This window comes from Muscardinus avellanarius, assembly GCF_963383645.1.
Source record: "Muscardinus avellanarius genome assembly, chromosome: 11".
NCBI lineage: Eukaryota > Metazoa > Chordata > Mammalia > Rodentia > Gliridae > Muscardinus > Muscardinus avellanarius.
Window position 1 is genome coordinate 18,141,671 of NC_137797.1, and position 23,550 is coordinate 18,165,220.

General features: G+C 37.2%; 1 protein-coding gene across 2 annotated transcripts in view; it reads right to left on the minus strand.

Annotated features, from left to right (window-relative positions):
- Nucleotides 1-23,550, minus strand: part of WASHC4 (WASH complex subunit 4) — a gene marked incomplete at both ends in the record, with an annotated part of 66,150 nt that overhangs the window by 40,505 nt on the left and 2,095 nt on the right. For both annotated transcript variants that reach the window (XM_080705139.1, XM_080705138.1), the window contains 11 exons: nucleotides 248-375; nucleotides 479-602; nucleotides 3,155-3,275; nucleotides 4,238-4,341; nucleotides 4,789-4,831; nucleotides 7,614-7,696; nucleotides 14,134-14,201; nucleotides 15,051-15,096; nucleotides 15,798-15,863; nucleotides 15,960-16,013; nucleotides 22,318-22,457. In XM_080705139.1, coding sequence (XP_080561265.1) covers nucleotides 248-375; nucleotides 479-602; nucleotides 3,155-3,275; nucleotides 4,238-4,341; nucleotides 4,789-4,831; nucleotides 7,614-7,696; nucleotides 14,134-14,201; nucleotides 15,051-15,096; nucleotides 15,798-15,863; nucleotides 15,960-16,013; nucleotides 22,318-22,457 — 977 coding nt within the window. The remainder of the gene's footprint in view (nucleotides 1-247; nucleotides 376-478; nucleotides 603-3,154; nucleotides 3,276-4,237; nucleotides 4,342-4,788; nucleotides 4,832-7,613; nucleotides 7,697-14,133; nucleotides 14,202-15,050; nucleotides 15,097-15,797; nucleotides 15,864-15,959; nucleotides 16,014-22,317; nucleotides 22,458-23,550) is intronic.

A 23,550-nucleotide genomic window follows, 5' to 3' on the forward strand; every position in this document is an offset into this window, starting at 1 on the left:
CATGTTTCAAAATGAAAAATAAAATAGTGCTGGGGATGTAACTCAGAAATATAATGCCCCTGGGTTCAATCCCCAGTACCCCCCCACACACACATGCACACTTCATTTAGACAAATTTTGTGTGCATATGCACACACAAAAAAACTATCAATTATTTTTGTAAATAAGAATAAAATGCATTTAAAAATACCTAGTTTTAGCCAAAATATTCTAATCTACTCAAATTTAAAAAGTTCCACATTCTTACCTTCTTACAAATGTCCAATAAAGACTTATAAAACTTTTTATCAACAGTTCGAAAAATTTGAAAGTGCAGAACAAAGAGTCCACAAATTCCAACATACTTGTCTCTCTGGTCAATTTCAGAAGGTTCTCCTTATAAAACAGTAACATAAAAGAAAAAGAACAAATACATTTAAACTATGATGGTAAGGAACTATGACTATAAGCAAAAACCCAATAATACAATTTACATTACCAAGCTTGGCTTCTACATTTGCAAAAATTGAGCGAATACTATGTGCAAATTCTTCAGCAAAAGTGCTGTTTTTTGACACAGATACTCCTCCATTGAGAGAATCAAACTGCTGTTCTATGCAGACCTAGACAGGATACATTTAAAAAGAGAAATTTAGACTCTGATAATAAGCTATCAAACATTTAGATAAAATATGATAAACTTCTACAGTAATTTTAATTTTACTTAAAGTGAAATTCAGATTCTTTATTGTTTAAACCTTTCTTCCTGCTGGACGTGATGGCGCATTCTTGTAATCCCCGCACTTGGGAGGCAGAGACAGGAGGATCCCTCAGGTTCTCAGGTTTGAAGCCAGCCGCACTGGCTTAAGAGACCCTGTCTCCAAATAAAAAGTATAAAAATAGGTCTGGGAGTGTAGCCTGGAGGTAGAAGGGTTTCCAGGAACCCCAGTACCACTAAAAAAACAAAATAAAATAATAAAAAAATAAATCCTTCTTCCTGAAAAATGTGCATGTACTTACATATTTGAGAACCAGTTATATGTAAGTAATAAAACTAAACCCATTGTTTAATTCTGTATCAGGAGATACACAAAGGGGTGCTCAGAAATGTATAAAAGAGCAGGGCATGGTGGCATACGCTTGTAATCCCCGTGCTTGGGAGGCTGAGATAGGAGAATAGCACAGGTTCAAAGCCAGCCTCAGCTACTTAGTGAGGCTCTCAGCAACTCAGTGAGACCAAATAAAGTATAAGATAGGTCTGGGAGTATAGCCTGGAGATAGAAAAGCCCCTGGGTTCCACTCCCAGTACCACCCAAAAGAAAAAATGTATAAAAGGTACTTCTGACAACACACTGAAGAACATTTTTTTTTTTTTTACTTTACTTTGCACTTTAAAGAGAAGAGCCTGGGTGATTTCATTTGAAGCATCCCCTCATGTTATCCCTGGGTAACATGAGGCTGTAACTGCTTTCTGTATTTCTATATTTTGAATAAATTTATTTAAATCTTAAAAATAAATAAAGAGGCTGGGTGTGGTGGCGCACGCTTGTAATCCCCGCGCTTGGGAGACAGAGGCAGGAGGATCGTGCAGGTTCAAAGCCAGCCACGTGTGCTGGCTTAGGAGACCCTGTTTCCAAATTAAAATATAAAATAGGTCTGGGAGTGTAGCCCAGGGGTTGAAGGGCTTCCAGGAGCCCCAGTACCACCATAAATAAATAAATAAATAAATAAGCCTATTATTCCATTACAATTTTATGTCTAGCACTTTATTATAGCATGTATCAGTGTCCCTTGGGAAAAAAATAACAAAAAATTATCCTCTGAATCAAATGGACTAACAGATGTATAAAAACAAGTTGGGGTCCATCTGTTTAAATTGTGATAATGTAAAATATAAACTAAAAGTAACCATAAAGTAGACGTAAGATAGAAGCTAACAATTACACGTGGACACTTCCCTAAGGCAGTGCTGTCCAAAAGAACTTTTGGTGAAGAAAGAAATGTTTTGCCTATGTTTTGTCTGATATAATGGCTACCCATGAACTATGTGTGGCTAATAAGCACTGAAAATGTGGCTACTGTGACTAAGAGTAATTTTTAGGCTTGGCTGTGCTCCGTGGTAGAGCACTTGCCTAGCATGTATAAAGCCCTGGGTTCAATCCCCAGCAGGAAGGAAGGAAGGAAGGAGAGGGAGGGGGATAGAGGGAGGGAGGGAGGAGAGGGAAGAAAGAGAGAAAGAAGAAAGAGAGAAAAAAGAAAAGGAGGGAGGAAAGAAAGAATTTGGGTTTTATTAATTAAATTGTTTTTATTAATTTATTATTAATTACTCACATATGGTTAGAAGCTACATAGTGGATTGTACAGACTCAAATCATATTCCCTGAGCCTAAAGAATCACTGTGTGTGTGTGTGTGTGTGTGTGTGTGTGTGTGTGTGTGTGTGTGTGTGTGTGTGTGTGTGTTACTAAGGATGGAACCCAGGGTCTTTTCTACCTCCAGGCTACACTCCCAGACCTATTTTTTTTATATATTTTATTTGGAAACAGGGTCTCACTAAGTAGCTGAGGCTGTCTGCGAACTGTGATCCTCCTGTCTCAGCCTCCCAAGCACTGGGATTACAAGCGTGCGCCACCACGCCCGATCAAGAATCAGACTTTTTTAAAGGTAGTAATAAAACCTAAATCTAGAAGTTGATAACAAACACATCATTTAACGTACAAACTTAGATCTTAAGCCTTAGTTTTATTTTACAAAATAAAATTTAAAAAGCCTCACCTCAAGTAAAATCCATACACTTTTGTTTGCTACTAGATGATGAAATAGTTGTATCTTTTTGAGGATTGAACCCAGAGGCATTCTACCTCTGAGCTAACCCCTCAGCCTGATTTTATTTCCTACTTGGAAAGAGGGTGTAACCATGTTGCTGAGGGACTTGATAAACTGTTGATGTTGGTTTCAATCCTTCAATCATCCTGTCTCAGCCTCCTAAGTACTGGGATTACATGTGCCACCATGCCAGGGCAAATAGTCATATCTTAATACACTAACAATTACTTTAATCCAAAGTACTTTAAAAAAAACACAGGTCCAACAGTATTCTCTAAGTGTCCTGTATCATGTGAACTGGGTCAACCAATATAAAACCACCTGATACAGCCTGCTACAGTTCTACTCACCTGGAATATTGTCCCATCAAGTAACTGCCCTTCTAGCTTCAGCAAGAACTTTTCAAATGGCTTTAGTTTTTCTTCCTGAATTCCAAATTTTGACGGGTTGTGATGGACGGATTTCAGTAACCTTGAAGAAGAGTAAGATTCTAAATCAAGCTAATGAATTCTTAAAAAATAATTTTCCCTCATGAACAATCTTACTATATTTAATTGTGCCTTTTTATATCATCTTAAATTCAGATGTCCAGTGTTCTGTATATACCAGACACTTAGTGAATATTAACATATTGAATAAAATTTAAAAATTACAGTATGTAATAAAGTGAAATCAATCTCAAGACAAAAATTTCACTTGAGTAGAACCCAAGGAAAAAATCAATCTGTGGCCCAAGGCAGTCAAATTAACATTCTACTATACTTTTAAGTATTAGTATGCTTAAAACAGGTTTATTATACTCTCGAACAAACCCATCTGAAAAAAGAGAATAGTATTGTCTTTTTTTTTTTTTTTTTTTTGCGGGTCTGGGGATAGAACCTAGGGGCATTCAACCTCTGAGCTACACCCCCTACCCTATTTTTTATTCTTTACTTTGAAACAGGGTCTCACTAAATTGCAGAGGACCTCACTAAGTAAGTAACTGAGGCTGTCCGCGAACCGCGATCCTCTGGTCTCAGCCTCCTGAATGCTGGGATTACAAGCGTGCACCACCATGCCCAGCTAGTACTGTCTTCATAACAATATTTAACATGAGCTTCTTCTATATCTGCAGACCTTTAAAAGATATGAATTAGCCGGGTGTGGTGGCGCACGCTTGTAATCCCCACGCTTGGGAGGCTGACAGGAGGATCGTGAAGGTTCGAAGCCAGCCTCAGCTGGCTTGAGAGACCTGTTTCCAAATAAAATATAAAATAGGTCTGGGAGTGTAGCCTGGAGGTAGAAGGCCCTGGGTTCCATCCCCAGTACCACCAAAAATAATAATAATAATAATAATAATAATAATAATAATAATAATAATGATTTACTCTTTACTAAGACTAATGTTAGCCATACTAAGCAAGAAGTTTTTAAGACAGTTTTGGTAGGTGTACCTTTTGTACATAGTCCAGTGGTCTTTCAGTGTGATATGATTATCAATAATTTCATCCAGGGTGAGCAAAACTGTTAGTAGTTCTCCCAAGTGCTCATACATTGTCTGTCAAAAAACCTTTAATGATTATCATTTAGTCACTAGTTAGAAGTTAAGCCTCATGTGAATTTTTAAAGTAAAATACATTTATGCTAATTACTGAACCAGTTAAAGCAGGGGGAATATATCAGCTTATTAAACTGTAGGTTTGGTTCTCAAGTAGAATTATTAATCTTAGAGAACACTTTGCCCGTTATTTCTTCATTGTCACACTGCAGATCTGTTTTACCATCAAAAGAGACTACTTGGAGAATCTCACTGGGCCACTACAGAGAAAACTTAAGAGTGACTCTAATAGTGAATCAGTAAACCCCATAACTACACAGATCAAAGAGAACAAATGCACACCCACACTCCTTTACAAGTCTTGCTACAGTTGTATTTCCCAATCATACATACTCCACAGTAAAATAGTAAAATATAGTAAAAATTAATTTTACAGGTTCATTTTACCTGAAAATGAACTCCAGTCGTCTCTATAATTTTGGGTGCAATCCTATAATAAAATAACACCCAAGTTAAAATAAATTCCTTTTCTGTCATAGTTCATTCTATTTTAAGAAATATGCATAGAAGCAAAAGCTCTTTGAAGCTTAATTTGCATTTATCTTTATTAAGGCTTCAGTCACTACAATTTAACAGAGCTAAGGAGTTACTACCATGCTCCCGTTCCTGAGAAGGGACCTGACTGTGCACACAGCTGGGTTATCCCTGCTTACAATCCACTTACAGGGATAAGACAACACGTGCCCACAAATAATCTTTGGCATTTAAAGCTAAAAATTACATCTTGAAGCCAGGCATGGTGGCACATGCTTGTAATCCCAGCATTTGGGAATCTAAGACAGGAGGATCGTGGTTCATGACCAGCCTCAGCTACTCAGTGAGGCCCTACGCAACTTATTGAGACCCTGTTTCAAAATACAGAATAAATTACAGGGCTGGGGGGTGTGGCTTGGAGGTAGATTGCTCTTGGCTTCCATCCCCAGTACCAAAGGAAAAAATATATAGAAAGATAGATAGATAGATAAAAAATCTGGAATGAAGTTAGTTCTAAAAATAATAAAACATACTCCTATCTTTCTAACTATTAGAATTCCTCAATTACCAACTAGAATATTTTTATCCTACCCAAATTGGCATTTGGAAACTAGTCCTCTACTTTTTTTTTTTTTTTTTTTTTTGCAGTTCTGGGGATGGAACCCAGTGGCATTTGACCTCCAAGCTACACCCCCTGCCCTATTATTTATTCTTTACTTTGAGACAGGGGCTCACTAAGTTGCAAAGGGCCTAAGTACCTGAGGCTGTCTGCGAACCGCGATCCTCCAGTCATAGCCTCCCAAATGCTGGGATTACAAGCGTGTGCCATCATGCCCACCTACTAGTCCTCTACTTAATCAGGTTGCTTACTGAGTTATCATTCCTACTAAAAAATAGTATGATTATACCAAAGTCAAAAGCCACAGAAAAATCCAACTTTACTTCCTTCTTTGATATTCAACTTACTCAACAATTTAAGATAGCACTTACATACCAAATTCATATGCATATTTCAGATAGCAGAACACACTTTTAAATTAAAGAGAAAATACAAATTAATTTCATCCTTCTAGGGCAGTGATGGGGCTAGGGAGTGACTTCTTGGAATTGCACACCAGGTACTATGGGAATAGGGGAGCTATGCTCTCATTCTCTCCAACCAAGAGGATAGTATCAGTAAACAGCCAGGACACAGCATAAACATCTGAGAATACATGAGAATGAGAATGAGAAACGATAAGCATAGTGTACCAATTTATAAAGTCAAGATACAGCATGGTAAAGCAGGAAGAACAATGAATGGACTGGGACCAAAACAATAGCGCCTAAGCTACTACAGAATCCTGGCAAGTAACTCCCTACCTCAGTTCTCTCTTCTCATCAGTAAATGGGGGAAGCTTTTTTTTTTTTTTTCCCCTGCGGTTGGTACTAGGGATGGAACCCAAGGCATTCTACCTTCAAGGTACACCCCCAGCCCTATTTTTTATTCTTTATTTTGAAACAGGGTCTCACTGAGTTGCAAAGGGCCCCACTAGCTGGGGCTGTCCATGAACCACAATCCTCCTGTCTCAGCCTCCCAAATGCTGGGATTACAAGCATGTGCCACCACACCTGGCAATGTGAGGAAAATTTAAGTATAAAAATTAATCAAGGTTGGGCGTAGTAGCTCACACTTGTAATCCCAGCATTCTGGAGGCGGAGACCTGAAGATCGCGGTTGGTGGACAGTCTCAGCTACTTAGTGAGGCCCTTCGCAACTCAGTGAGACCCTGTTTCAAAATTAAAGACTAAAAAATTAGGGCTGGGGGTGGGGGTGTAGCTTGGAGGTAGAATTCCCCTGGGTTCCATCCCCACTACTGCAAAAAGAAAAAAATTAATAAAATGTCAGGTATTATTTTGAAGTAGTAAGAACAGAGAGGCTCTATGAATGAAAACCTGATCATTTTTCTTAATTTAGGATAGTGGCCCCTAATCTTAGAATATTATTCTAACTACAAAATTTTTTCCATGTAGACAGATCTCCTAACTCCACCTCCAAGATTTTGTATTTCAAGGAAAGTCTTGTGTGACTTTAATGAATGAGGAAACCATTAATGTTGGCAAGAATAAAGAGAGCTGTTACTAATTCCGTTTTAGTATTTTTCTTTTCTTTTTCTTTCTTTCTTTTTTTGGCGGTATGAGAGATCGAGCCTAGAGACGTATTACCTCTGAGCTACATCCCCAGCCTGATATTACTCTTTATTTTGAAAGATCTCACTAAATTGTGGAGGACCTAAGTAGCTGAGGCCGGTGATCCTCCTCTCTCAGCCTCCCAAGTACTGAATTATAAGCATGCGCCACCATGCCTGGCTTCTTTTCTTATTTTTATTTTTATTTTTTTGTGGTACTGGGGATTGAACCCAGGGGCATACTACCTCCTGTCTCAGCCTCCCAAGTACTAGGATTACAAGTGAACCACTATGCCTGGCGGCTTAGTACTTTTATGTATGGTCAAATTTTTTCTAAGAGTTTTTTGTAAACATTCTCATCCAAACAGATAATGAATTCGTGCACTATGATAAAAATTGTCTTATTAACCTATGTAATATGTACACCAATTAGCATTTAAATAGCACCAGTATTCAAGGAAAGGTAAATGAATGAGTAAACAAAAAACTTTTAAAAACTTCTAAATGTCTTTAGAAAAACATTTCCTACATCTCAATTATAAAAGCTAAAAGTGCATGTAAAATCCATTACTTGTTGCTGATATAGAGGGCAGCCAACTGATGGACTACATTCACCACCACTTCATAGCACCTGGTAACAAAACAAGACAGTTCCTGAAATGACAAGTTGAGTATATGTTACAAAGCTGCTTTTTAAATGTCAACATTTTTTACTAAATTTTATGGTAAAAAAAAATCTAACAAAAACTAAAGAGTTTTCCAGTTACCTAGCAGTCAAACTTATACATTCCTCAAGTAATCAATTCTTAACCCACCTCCTGCATCCCAGAGTCATTCCTACCTCTGGCTCCCACTACATCTCATTCACCTAAGGTTTTGTTTTGTTTTGTAGTACTAGGGATTGAACCCAGGGGCATTCTACCTCCCTAAATTGCTAAGGCTAGCTATTAACCTGTGATACTTCTGTATCAGCCTCCTAAGTACTGGAATTACAAGCATGCATCACCATACCTGGCTATCTATTTTAAGTTTAATGTTTTAGTTTCTCATACAGCTTCTAAATGACCGGTACTGTCTCATCCCTTCTTTAAAAAAAAGGAAATTAGCCAGACGTGGTGGTACACACTTGTAATCCCAGCACTTGAGAAGATCACAGGTTCACAGCCAGCCTTGGCTACTCAATGAGGCCCTATGCAACTTAGTGAGACCCTATTTCAAAATAAAGAATAAAAAATAGGGCTGGGAGTGTAACTTGGAGGTAGAATGCCTTCTATCCCCAGTACCACAAGAAAAAAGAAAGAAAAAAAAAGAAGGAATCTGCCTAGATTGGTAACTCATATTCAACTGTTTCTCAATAAATTTCTGTTCTTTCAAATGAATAAATGAATGAAAGTCTGAATGACTGAAGGAGTGCAAAGGCTGCCAGTTTAGAAAGTATGACAGGAAGGGGTCTCCAGAAGCCACTGTAAAGCCAGTCAAATATTACTGTCTTTTTTTTTTTTTTTTTTTTTTTTTTTGAGGTACTGGGAATAGAACCCAGAGAACTCTACCTCCGGACTGCACCCCCAACCCTACTTTTTATTCTTTATTTTGAAACCAGGTCTCACTGAGTTGTAAAGGGCCTCACTAAGTGGAAGCTGTCTGAGAACCGCGATCCTCCAGTCTCACCTCCCAAAAATGCTGGGATTACAAGCGTGTGCCACCATGCCCGGCTATATTTATTACTTTTAATAATCTATAAGCAGGCTTGGCACATACCAAGTGAAATATCAATTATCCCAGGAATATGCTTGTCATTAACAGTAATTAATTTATATCTACCATGTCACAGACATTCTGAAATTTTGATTTGAGAAGCTTTCAACTTTTAAACCTATAGAAAGTTTGTATCTAAAATATTTAAGATCTAATGTAACCTATGGCTGTTTTAAATGTTAAACTCTATGAGAACAAGAATATTTTGTTGGTTTATGTCCTACTTTATTCACAGCACTAAGAGCAGTTTCTAACATACACTAGGCTCACAAAATATATTTGTTGGATATTTTAAATGGAATTTTTATGTGGCTGTCAGTGATATCCAAAAATAAAAGTTTTTTAAATAACAATAATGCATTTTCATTTTACTTTAACAGCTCAGTTTTACATTTGCTATTATATATACATTTTTTTTGGTAGTACTGGAAATTAAACTCAGGGGCATTCTACCTATGACCTACATTTCCTGCCTTATTTTTTATTCTTTATTTTGAAACAAGGTCTCACTAAGTTGCAGAAGGCCTCACTAATAAGTAGCTGAGCCTGGCTGCAAAGCTGTGATTCTCCTGTATCAGCCTCCCAAGAACTGGTACTAGAACTACAAGTGGGCACCATGCCCAGATTACATTTGCTATTAAATTTCTAGAAGTAGAAAAAAGAACATAAAATGCAGGGCATAAAGTATAAAGCATAAAATAAAGACAAAAAGGTAGAAACATAGATAAATAGAATAAGTTAACCAATTAAAAGACAAAAATTGTCAGATGAGGTAAAAAAGCAAAATCTAGATGCAGCCATTCCTTGCTTACAGAAACACATTCTGAGAACCATCACTTGCAATTTAGTGGTTTACCTACAGAAATCAATTTGGCTATGAGGCCACTAGACAATATAATCATATGGGACCCTGCAGTAAATTTGGTCCACTGTGACCAAAACACTACTACACGGCACCTGGTTACATATGCAGCTTTAAAGAAATGCAACTAAGTGAGGTGGGGCACACAAGGTGTGGGGGTGCGTGCCTGTAATCCCAGTACTTGGGAGGCTGAGACAGAAGGAACACAGGCTCGAGGGCAGCCTCAACACGTAGTGAGACTCTCATCGACCTAATGAGACCTTGTTCCAAAATGAAATTAAAAATAGGGTTCAGCATGTAGCCTGGAGAGAGAATTCCCCTGGGTTCAATCGCCTGTACCACACACAAGAAAAGTAAAATAAAATAAAGAAATCCAAGTAAAACATAGCAACACTAAAAGGGTGGAAAAATAGAAACCAAGAAAATATCAATTAAAACACAGCTAGGACAGCAGTATCACTATCAGGTAAAATACTATTTATTAGCACTACCATAGCTAATTACAGGTTTAGTATTCCTTATCCAAACTGCTTGGGACCAGAAATGTTTCATATTTCAAATTTTTTCTGGATTTGGGAATATTTGCACATAGATAATGAGACATTCAAGGGATGGACCCAAGTCTAAGTATAAAATTCGTTTCATATATACTTTATACACATATCCTATAAATAATTATATACAATATTTTTATTTATGGTGTGAAATTGTCCACTTGTTATGTCAGTGCTCAAAAAAGTTTCAGATTTTTGAGCATTTCAAATATTAGGTTTTTGGATTGTGTATATTTAACCTATAAATATAACATATATCTACATAATTATATATTACATATATGATTAGTATTATAGTTTACGAGGGTCACCTCATAATAATAAAAGATTCAATTTATCAGGGATCATTAACATTTCTAAACTGGTATATACAGGATAAAATATTCCCAAAATGCAAAATTTAATAAAATCAGGAAGCAACTGGCATGTTAAGCAAGACCTGCAAACTACATTTCTTGGACATGTTCCTGTCCGGCATGCATCCCGGGAGGTTCTGCCAACAGGGGACTTAGTTCAGGAAGAGGACATCCTTTCCTTATTTTACTGTTTTATAACGATAATCTAGATAGGAACACTTTAACCCAACAATGGCAGTGTCACCATCATCCAGCTGCTTTCAGCACCGTAAAACTAACCTCGAAATACCCTCCCCCAAGGTACAAGCAGCAGCCAGGCAGGGCCACGCTCTCAGGGTATGAGACCAGCTCCAAGGGGCCACCTCTGCAGGCTCCCATATCCTGACGATCCCGACCTTTTTTGGTTCTCTAAATGTAGAGGTATATCTGCTTCCTCTGGATTACCTCACTGTTTTGTCCTTTCAGCCCACCAACTCCTGTGTAACTCATTCTCTATATTAAATCCTTTTTAAAAAAACAAATATTGTAAGCCAGACATGGTGGCGCACGTTTGTAATCCCTGCGGTTGGGAGGCTGAGACAGGAGGATCGCACAGGTTCAAAGCCAGCCTCAGCTACTTAGTGAGGCTCTCAGCAACTTAGTGAGACCCTGTTTCCAAATAAAATATAAAATAGGTCTGGGAGTATAGCCTGGAGGTAGAAAGCCTCTGGGTTCCACCCCCAGTACCACCCAAAGAAAAATAAAAAATAAAATAAAATATTGTAGCTGGACGTGGTAGCACACGTTTGTAATCCTAGTACTTGGGAGACTGAGACAGGAGGACTGCGCAGGTTCGAAGCCAGCCTTGGCCACTTAGGGAGGCTCTCAGCAACTTAGTGAGACCCTCTTTCCAAATAAAATATAAAATAGGTCTGTGAGTGTGGCTCAGAGGCAGAAGGCCCCTGGGTTCCATTCCCAGTACAAAAAAAAGAAAAAGAAAATGTTGAGCCAGGCGTGGTGGTGCACACTTGTAATCACAGCATTCAGGAGGCGGAGACTGGAGGGAGGATCGTGGTTTGCAGACAGCCTCAGCTACTTAGTAAGGCCCTTCACAACTCAGTGAGACCCTGCTTCAAAGATAAAAAGACTAAAAAATAGGGAGGGGGGTGTAGCTCGGAGGCAGAATGCCCCTGGGTTCCACCCCCAGTACTGCAAAATAAATAAATAAGAATAACATGTATTTTAAAATCTACAATATGATGTAGGATACATATAGATAGTAAAAAGGTAACTGTAGTGAAGCAAATTAACATGACCGTGACCTCATATATTTTTTGTTTTGTGAACAAAAGCAGCTAAAATCTATTCTTTTAGCATGAATCACACGTACTTGACAATTACCACAGTCCTCATGCTGCACATCAGATCTCTAGACTACCACCACATCTGCAACTTTGAATACTCTAACCTACATCTTTTGAAGTACTTTGTCTAGTTTGCTTTCTAGACAAAACCCTAAATAACATACACCATATTATCAGTAAAATGCCCTCAATTAGGTCAGGCAGACTCCCAAGAAAACTAGTAAAGAAATATAAAACACACACACACACACACACACACACACACACACACACACACACATATATTTTTTTTTTTTTTTGCAGTGCTGGGGATGGAACTCAGGAGCATTCTACCCCCAAGCGACACCCTCCCAGCCCTATTTTTTAGCAACTTAAATTTTTTCTTTTTTTTATTATGCATTATTGTCATATATCTTAATGGGGTACAAGATGGTACAGACATACATGCACACACACTTATTTAGACCTTCCCCCTCCCTCCTTCACATATTCGGCTTAGTGGTTGACTTTGATGTCTGTGAATGTACATGTACATTATGGAATTTCCCTCTTTCCCTCTCCCATCACCCACAGACAGGCCTCCTTATTTTATTCTTTATTTTGAAACAAGGTCTCACTAAGTTGCTGGGGGGGGGGGCTTACTAGGTAGCTAAGGCTGGATGTAAACCTGCAAACCTCCTGTCTCAGCCTCCTAAGTACTGCGATTACAAGTGTGCATCACACTTGGCTGAAATAAAAGATTTGAACCATGTCAGCATGACTGATTTGATGAAACACAGCAAATCTTGTACTCAATAATCCAAAGAAAAATAGGACTGTGAATATATTCTCTTTATCTCTAATTTATCTTTTTTCACATTTTAAGTGCCTTATTGTATAATAGGAGAGGAAGGGAAAATAGAAGTTACTTTATGCTTTTGATAAGATTAAACCAAAAGATCTGGAATCGCTAAAACTTTCAGTGACAAAAAGCACATCTAAAACTAAAGCATCAAGTGCTATTTCTCTGCGGTTTTGTGGTTTTGTTTGTTCAGTTTTTTTTTTTGTGGTCCTAGGGATTGAACCCAGAGGCGTTCTACTTCCAAGTGTACCTGCAACCATTTTTTTTTTTTTTCCTATTTTGAAACAGGGTCTTTAAGTTACTGAGGCTGGTCTTAAACCTATGCTCCTCCTGTCTCTGGTTCCCAAGTACTAGATTACAGGCATGTGCCATCACACCCAACTAAGTGTGTGTGTGTGTGTGTGTGTGTGTCACTAAGGAGTGGAACCCAGGAGCATTTTACCTCCAAGCTAAACCCCAGCCCTATTTTATTTTACTCTTTTTTATTTTCAAATAGGGTTTCACTAAGTTGCAGAGTGCCTAAGTTGCGGAGACTGGTCTCGAACCTGTGATCCTCCTGGTCTCAGATTCCCAAGTCCTTGGATTTCTTGCCTGGCTGTGCTGCTGTTTTTTAACCTCATCACTGCCCATGGAACAGCTTACTCCACTCCATTTAAAACTCAGTTCCTGACATAATTTATCTTTTTCCACCTGGTATAAAATTTAGGTTTTTTTAAAAGACATAATGACAAATTGTCTATAAATTTATTTCTATAGATTTTGATATCTTACTTCCCTAGAAATGTTTGGAAATCTTCTAGAAATTGTATTGCTTAAACTATAATCCAATGCTAATTAAGTGCCTTGCTTTCAGGGGACACACCCTTAGCATTTGAAGGTTCCAGAACCTTCTAAAATTGTGTATAATTTATGCAAACGTTTTTGTTTTGTGGCACTGGGGATGGAACCCAAGGATAATCTACCTCTGAGCTAAACTCCCAGCCCTATTTTATTCTTTTATATTGAAACAGGGTTTTACTAAGTTGCAGAGGGCCTAAATTCCTAAGGCTGGCCACTAACCTGCGATCTTCCTGTCTCAGACTCTCAAGTACTGGTTTTACAAACATGTGCTACCATACCCAACTTATGCAGGCTTTTAAAAGAAAAAGCTCAATAGAGCCGGGCGTGGTGGTGCACACTTGTAATCCCAGCATTCAGGAGGCTGAACTGGCAGTTCGCCGGACAACCTCAGCTATTAAGTGAGGCCCTTGGCAACTTTAGTGAGACCCTGTTTCAAAATAAAGAGGGAATGTAGCTCAGAGGTTGAATGCCCTTGGGTTCCAGCCCCAGACCCACACACACCAAAAAAAAAACCCTCAATAGAAAGTAAAATTTACTTACCTGTAAGAATGAAATAAATCTCCCCATTTGAATTTGACAATCACCTTCTACCATGCTGGAATCTGTAGCTTTAACAGGCAACAAGAATTATATTTGTTTTTTAATTTAAACTCAACCAGTAGCACAGAACTTTACAATGAAGAGAAAAACCTTTAATCACACAATTAAAAGTAACCATCTGCTTCACAATACTTAATGAACTCAAGGAAAGTTCTCATCTAAGTGACAGTCCTTTGTTACCTATGAAAATATCACAAATCGGTGTTAAGAGAATTTGCTGCTTTTTTTCCACTTCAAACTAACAAAAATCTGAATGCTTATTTTTCTCACACTAACACATTATATAATTATGTTAGTCCTAAGAATCACACTAACACATTATATAATTATGTTAGTCCTAAGAATCATCTGTTCACTTTTTTTGGCAGAGTGTGGGGTTGAAATCCAGGGGCATTTGTGTGTGTGTGTGTGTGTGTGTGTGTGTGTGTGTGTGTGTGTGTGTGTGTGTGTTGCTGGGAATGGAACCCTGCAGCATTCTACCTCCAAGCTACACCCCCAGACCTATTTTTTATTCATTATTTTTTGAAACGGGGTCTCGAGTTGCAAAAGGAGTCACTAGGCAGCTGAGGCTGTCCGTGAACCATGATCCTCCTGTCTCAGCCTCCCAAATGCTAGAATTACAAGCATGCAGCACCACTCCCGAATTCCCAGCCCTATTTTTTATTTTTAAACAAGGTCTTACTACATTGCATATGGCCTCACTAAGTGGCTGAGGCTGGCCACAAACCTGCGATCCTCCTGTCCCAGCCTTCCAAGTACTGGGACTACAAGTATGCACCACCACGCCTGGCATCTGTTCACTTTTTGTTCATTTTAATCTCATAAAAAGCATTACAATTTTGAACTTTGAAACTTACCTCCTTCTCCATAAAACAAGAGACCATTATAAAACTTGGTTTCAGCCTGTTAAAAAATAATAATTTTAAATAGGTTTATTTTCAATTTCCTAGGCACTCATCTCTGTAATGACAAAGGACTACATTATTTACATACAATTTATTTAAATTTCAAAAACTGCTTACAAGGAAACTGAAGTTAATCTTCAGAGTAACAAAGATATTTCTGACATTCTAAGCTATTCCTGAGCCCTTTGGCTTTTACATTGTCTTATCTGACCACCCTCATGGGCCTATATTCTCCCACTAGTTCTAGATAACAATCACAGAGTATCAGAGAGAAAAAAAGTTGGTAAACTTCTACCAGAGTATTAATAGCTGTTGGGTAAGGAAACACAAAACTGAACCTACATATTACAGGTTCAAAGCTTTTTAAAGCAATCACTTATATCTACCTAGCCAACTTTAGAAGTATACAAACCTAGATTCAAATTGTTACTACCAGTAAGACACCCAAAGAGGGTATCAATTCCCTCATCTATTCCTCACCTATCTCCTTGATGTTATAAGGATTATAGTATTAGCATGGTGTTTGTCACACAGTAAGCACTCAATAAATGGTAGTATAACTATTAGTATTATTTACCATTACCATCATTAGCATTACTATTAATTTAAATAATCCATTCAATCTTCAATATTTATTGTACACTGCAAATGGCTGCTTTTAAATGATGTTCCAAAAGTTTTAAGAATACAAATAATTACCTCATATTTTAATTTCTTGATTTCACAACAAAGTGCAGCATAAACGGTGATGACTTTGTTTAAGACCTAATTTCATGAGTGAAAAGATAAAATTTTAAAAGTTAATTTTAGCGGATAACAAAAGCATTTTAAATATATATATTTAGATTTAGAATTCTGTACCTTGTTTTCAGTCTTTATGAGTTCCAAAAGGGAAGACTGTTCATAAGGCAAAAGCTATAGAAACAAAGGAAAATAACATTTCTTAATTTTAAAACTCTGTTTAAATACACAAACTGAGATCAATACTCCAAACTAGTACCAAGCTAACTATTTTCTTGGATGCAATATCAACAGACAAGTTTAGAAAGTAAACATGCTCAAGAAAAATGGCCCAACATAAACCAATCATGTTGTAATGACTCTAGTTGTGCTCCCAGACATTAAGGTGGTTGATTATGAATGCACAGCAAGAAAATACAAGGTATAAAGATAATACTAATACTATTCAATTCTATTAATTATGAACATAGAAAAGACTGCTCATCATTTTGTAATAAATCATGCAGGCATAAATATAGTGAGATACTATAGCTAAAAGAGTCGAAACAAGTTATCACAAAGAACAGAATAAGGAAGAAGAGAAAATATCACCTTTTCTTGTATAAATCCATGGCCCAGAAACACTTAAAATATAATGTGAGTTCATTTATCTTCTGAGGCTAGCTCAATTTCCACCCCTTTCATAAAACCTTACTGATTTATCATTTACTAAGTGAAGTCTTAGATTCTCTTGTGGTGACATAACAGAAATTAAGTATTTATACAAGATATATAACCTCTCTCATTAGGCTGTAAGTTCTATTCACAGAGATTTTGGCTGAGTTTGTGATTCACCCAACATACAAAGGAAAGAACCCTGTGTAACAGAAATAAAATAGCTGCTCAATAATGGAACTAACAAGAGGTTCCAAAGAAAACAACAGCAAAATAAAACAACTTGGGATGAGACTGCTTCTATAGGGGAAGATAAAAGCTAAGTGATGGTCTCATCCTTTTATAAAGTCTGGAAGTTGAGGCAAAAGTAAATTTTTTGTAATCAAACTAAAAGAGGCTCTTAAAGTCAAAGAAAGAAAAAGTAGTACTGAATGACAAGTGACAAACATATGAAAATATATGAAACTCAGTACCCTCAAAGGAAATATAGGTTGAAAGTGGGAATTTTCCTAGTGAAGTCCTATAACTTACATACAGTGACTCTCATAGAAAGTGCTGAATAAAAAGAAAACAATGACGAATCTGGGTGAAGTATTTTTGAAGGTAGACACGCCTATCCAGCCTGCAGGACAGAAATACTGAAAGTAATTTCAGTTTAAAAATGCATAAAGCAGAGGACTTCCGGGAAGATGGCGACCGAGAAAAGCGGGGCTTAAGAGCCCCGCTAACAACAAATCTCCATTACCACAAAATCAGCGCCTTTCATAGCCAGAAAACACCATCACCAGTGAAACAAAAAATCACCAGGCTCCAGAGAGAAAGCGGACTGAGAACAGAGCCACAGAGGAGATACACCGGCCTCGCGCCCGAGGACGCGGCAGACGCGGCAGCAGCGCCATACTGCCGGAGGCACCAGCGAATTCACGGGACGGCTACAGCAAGCCGAGGTGAGCCACTGCGGAACAGCTAGGCGGGATTTCTCCGCGCAGAGAGCATCTAAAGCTCCCAGTGGCGGAGCTCAGCACACGCTGCAGGGATTCAGAGTAGAAATCAAAATCAAGAAGAAAAACGCCAGCCCCATAGCCGAGGGCGTAGCAGCGGCGCCATATTGCCACCAGCGGCAGCAGCAGCGAATTCAGCGAGGCCAGTACAGCTACATCTGCGTACTCAAGAACAGTGAGTCAAATTGCGGGCCACAGAGGAGAAATCCCAGTACTGTACTCCCTGGGACTTGACCCAGTGGAGGAGGGGCGGTGGCAGAGATATCACACCATAGGAGAACGCCCAACCTGGCACCACCCACAGTCTAAAACAGCCTCTATCGACTCTCTGGGTCCGAGACTCTGTGATAAAACCCAGTAAAGGAGTAGTGGGGTCTGAGATACTACTGACTCGAGATCCAGAACACCTTAAGCGAAGTCATAGTGACCCAAGGGAAGAACCCAGAGAAGGCACAAACATCGGAAATCATGGGAAAGAGGAAAAATACTGGAGCAATAAATGCCCACAACGCCACAACATCAGAACCCGATAAAACTGAAAATCAGAGATTTCTAGAAGATCAAATCAGGAAAATAACTGTAGAAATAATAGAGGTGCTTCGAAAAGAACTCAGAGAGAGCCAAAAAGAGATAAAGGATGCAATTAATGAAGTAAAGGCCTCAATTCAAAGCACAAACAACCGATTAGAACACATGGAGAACAGAATCTCGCTCTTAGAAGATGAGCAATCCAAAAATGAACACACAGTTTCTAATCTAGAAAAAAATATCCGACAGCAGGAATCTGATATTGAAGAAATATGGGCCCATTTTAAGAGAGCTAACCTAAGAATAATTGGAATAGAGGAGGGAAAAGAAAGTGAAACCAAAGGGATCAACAATCTCTTCAAGGAAGTAATAGCAGAAAATTTTCCAGACATAGAGCAAGAGGTCGATACACAGGTCCAGGAAACTTATAGAACTCCCTTTAGACAGGATCGGAGAAGAGGATCCCCACGCCACATAATTGTCAAAATGACCAATGTGGAAGCCAAGCAGAGAATCTTAAAGGCAACAAAAGCAAAGGGCCAAGTGACATTCAGAGGCAAACCAATTAGAATCACTCCAGACTTCCCAAACCAAGTCATGAGAGCCAGAAGGGCTTGGAGTAACATATTCCAAACTCTGAAAGAAAACAACTTCCAGCCAAAAATTTCCTACCCAGCAAAACTTTCTATCAAATTAGATGGAGAAATAAGAAGCTTCCATGACAAACAGAAACTGAAGGAATTTATGTCTTCAAAACCAGCACTACAGAAAATACTCAAAGAGATTAACTACAAAGAAGAAATAGGTAACACACACCAGAACCAGAGAAACAAGAGTTTCCATCCAACAGACAATTAAGATTGGTTATCTGTGGAGATTCATTATTTATGTTAGTCTTTTACCTATCTCTAAATGGTATTGTTTACCTTTATTGTTGTTAATTTTTAGGATTTCTAGTTTGAATATTAATATACCTTCAGATATAGCAATTGGAAATATTTTATCCCATTCTATTAGTAACTGTTAACTCTGTTTACATTGTCTTTGGATATACAATTTTTTTATTTTTTTATTTTTTAGGGAGTCTGTATACTCTTCTGTTACCTGTGTCATTGAAATCATAACCAAGAAATCAATGCCAATTTCAATGTTGTGAGGTTTTATGACCCAGATTTTCTCCTAAAAGTTTATAGTCTTAAGATTTATATTTAGGTCTATTATCTATTTTGAGTTAATATTTGTATATGGGATTAGGTAAGGGTCCAATTTTATTCTTTTCCATGTAATTATTATTTTTTAACAATATTTAGTTAAAAGATTATCATTTCCACCACCAAATGTTCGTGGAAACCTTGTCAAAAATAACTTGACAATATAGGGAAGAATTTAGCTCTAGGCTTTTATTTAACTCCAATGGTTTATATATCTGCCTTTAGAATAGTACTACACTGTTTCAATTATTGTAGCTTTATATGGTTTGAAATCAGAAAATATATATCTGCTAGCTTTGTTCTTTTTCAAGATCGTTTTGGGTACCTAGACTCCATATTCCATATTAGGATAGATTTTTTTCTGAAAAATAAATACATAAATATATGATAGTTTCACCTAAAAAATAGAAAAAAAATATTCTCTGGTAAGAAAGAAAGCAAAAAGAAATATTGAAACGTTATCTTTAAGTCATCAAAAGCTTGGTATCAGACAAATGAAACTGTTATGTGAGATTATCATTTTTAATTTTAGATAAATTGCCATAATACTAGATGTCAACTACTAAGCCAAGCATGGGAGGGAGGGATAGGGAGAGAATGGGGTGGGGATTGGGTGGGGGTTGACTGGGAAAAATGTGCATGTATATCTACAAAAGTATGTATCCTACTATGATGTATGAATACAGTGCACCAATAAAAAAAAAAAAAAAGAAAAGAAAAAAAAAAAAAAAAAAAATGCATAAAGCAAGAGTAAAGCAGTTTAGAGAAAGAGATAAAGGTACAGTCTCTGGAGTTAAACTTGCAAATACTGATTTGCCAATTAACCAAATGTGTCACTTACTGAAGAAGTTGCTTAACTTTTCTATGTCCTAGTTTTCTTGTTTACAAATAGAAATATTATATATAAATTATAGGGTTATTGTGGAATTTAAAAATCAATTTGTGTCCTACAACACAATAAAAAAAAAATTAAAGCCCAATTTAATGGGCAAAGAGCAGGGCACAGAGGCATGCACGTCCCAGCTACTTGGGAGACTGAGGTGGGAGGATGGATCCCTTGGATCCAGGGCTTTGAGAGCAGCCTGGGCAGTACAGTGAGAACCACCCCACCTCCTTACAAGGGCAGAAAATCTGCACAGAAATTTCTCTAAAGACATAAATAACCAATAAGCACATACAAAGATGCTTATCATCAGGGGTCATGATAGAAAGTCAAATCAAAACCATGAGTTATCATTTCATACCCACTAACTAATACAGCTATAGTAAAAGAAAAAAAAGACAATAACAAGTGTTGGCAATGACACTGTAACCTTCATACATTACTGGCAGGATTGTAAAATGGTACAGCCCCATTGAGAAAAAGTGGCAGATTTTCAGAACATTAAATATAGTTACAGTATAACCCAGCAATTCTACTCCTAGGTATATACATCCAGAGAAATGAAAACATATCTACATAAAAATTTATATACAATGCCCACAGCAGCAGTATTCATAATAGGCAAAAGGAGAAAAACCCATGTGTCTATCAACTAATGAATGGGTAAATATGTGGTGTATGCATACTGTACAATGGAATATCATTCAGAAATAAAAAGAAATAAAGTACCTTGTAAACAGTATGCTAAGACACAAAGAATCAAATATTTCATGTTTCCATTTATATAAAATATCTAAAAGAAACAAATCAAAGAGGCACAAAGTAAATTGATGACTGTGAGGCCAGCATGGGAAAGGAATAACTAAAAGGTACCGAATTTTCTTGGGTAATGAAATTGCTCTAGAACTGACAACAATGATGGCTGCAGAATTTTGTAAATATACACTGACTTGAACAATTTAAATGATTGAATTGTATGATATGTGAATTAAATGTCAAAGAAGCTGTCAGAAAAAGTTAAATGTCTGCCTAGCATGGTAGCATGTGCCTTTAATCCCACTATTGATTGGGAAGGCTGAAGATGGGAGGATTGCAGGTTTAAGCAAAGCCTCAGCAACCTACTGAGACTCTGTTTCAAAAAGACAAAAATAAAAGAATGGGGGGGGGGTTTTAATGTGTGACTCAGGACAATATGTAGAACTTAAGTGGTAACAAAGACAACAAGACAGACTAACCCATAATATAACAAAATACAAATGATTTATATAAATTACAAAATTACAAAATTACTCTCATATCACTATCACACATAGGAACTTCTTAGAAATGACGGAAACATTCTATTTTATACTGATTGGGATATAAGTTAAATGGGCCTAAGTGTCTGCAAAATTCACTGAACAGTATCCTTAAAATCTGTGCATTTCACGGTATGCAAAATCTATGTTGCCCAGGCTGGCCTCAAACTCCTGGGCTCAAGAGAACCTCAGTAAGAAGAAACAAAGCCTAAATATTCTATCCAGCCTCCTTCATTTTCCTGATGATAAAAACAACCACCAGCTCAAAAAGTTGAAGGATGGCCGGGCGTGATGGCACACACTTGTAATCCCAGCACTTGGGAGGCTGAGACAGGAGGATCACGCAGGTTCGAAGCCAGCCTCAGTTACTTAGTGAGGCTCTCAGCAACTTAATGAGACCCTGTTTCCAAATAAAGTATAAAACAGGCCTGGGAGTATAGCCCGGAGGTAGAAAGCCCCTGGGTTCCACCCCCAGTACCACCAAAAAAAAAAAAAAAAAAAGTTGAAGGATGTACCATTCTTTGAAACTAAACTCTTTGAGTTTATGTCATTCTTTCAAAAAGCAATTTTTAAAATACACTGCATGACCTAGAGAAAAGTTAGGTTATCTCCAAGTTTCTTTTTGCTCTTAGATTTAAAATAAAAAGATGGGGTGGCACATGCCTATAATCCCAGCGCTAGGGAGGGTTAGGCAAGAGGATCAGAGGTTCAAGGCCAGCTCAACAACTCAGTGAGATCCTGTCTCAAAAATTAAAAGGCTAGGGATGTAGCTCAGTAGCAGAATATTTCCTGGGTTCAATCCCAATACCAAACACACAAAAACAAATTCTATTTTAAAGTTGCCATTTTCACGATATAATATGTCCTGAAAACATACATGTAAGGAAAATAAACAAATCAAACCTTTAATGCTATTGGATCAAGATTGAAATCCCAAACATCTCCGATTGAATCATCCAGCGCATCCTCAATCCTTCTCAGTTGAGATGTATATTCCTCAAGAAATTTTCCATAATTCTTAAGTTGGACTTCAGCATGAATTTCTAAATATAAATTTTAAAACAGTACGCTATAATTACAAGTGGTTAATTATGGAATACTTACTTCAAATAACCTCTAAAGTCACAGCAAGGCACTGTTAATTATTACTTTGTAATGTCTGAGCTTCTTGAAAATAGTTCCAAAGTTAAACAATAATTCAGCTTTCAGCTTTCTTCAAGCATGTAAAATATTTTAAAAGCAACATCCCACTTGCCCCATAATCTAGGGCATCTCACTAGTATGAATCAATCCTTAGACAACTCAATACAATGATTTTGTGTTTTGCCTTAGACACTCAATATCCTGATTCTGTGTTTTAGACAAAAACAACTCTACTGTAAAAAAATATTCACAACCTGACCGAAGGTGGGTACAAAATCTGTGTTGTCACACAAGCAGTATTCTGAGGTGTTAATATATTTAACTCTATACTGAAATTCCTATTTTAAAATAAACCTAAAATTTTTTTAAACATAGGTCTTAGGCCTGATACAATTATAATGAATATTATTCCTATAATGCCTAAAAATGTATCATGATATTCTCTTTAATTATTTAACAATCACAATCAAGTTGGAAAAACCAATAAAGAATGCCAGTTTAGTACAGAATATTACACAAGAGATTACTTACACAACAAATGACTTACAGAATTTACACAATAAAAGACTAAGCTTAGAGTTACTGGAATAAAATGCATATAAAATGCCTATTCATCAAAATTAATGAAAATAAAAATTTTATTTTACACATAAGAATTATTTATTCCAAAAAGCAGTAAATTCAACCCCAATTTAGTTTTTTTATATGCATAACTTCCATCTCTATCTTCTATGAAATGAAAATTTTCTCTTCAAATTAGCAATACAAAGCAACTCTAAGATAAAAGTTCTGACTCATGCTGTATTAAAGTATAAAGACCTACCTCCCTATTTTCCCTAGTTTGCAAATAATGATGTGAATCAAGCTAATCAATTTAGCTCATTAAGTTTCCTTTCTCATCGTTGTATTAATCTAGGCAGTTCTGAAAAACAATTCTAGATATGATTCAATTCCAAAAATTAATAAAACCAGGCACAAAGAAGAGATGAGAAG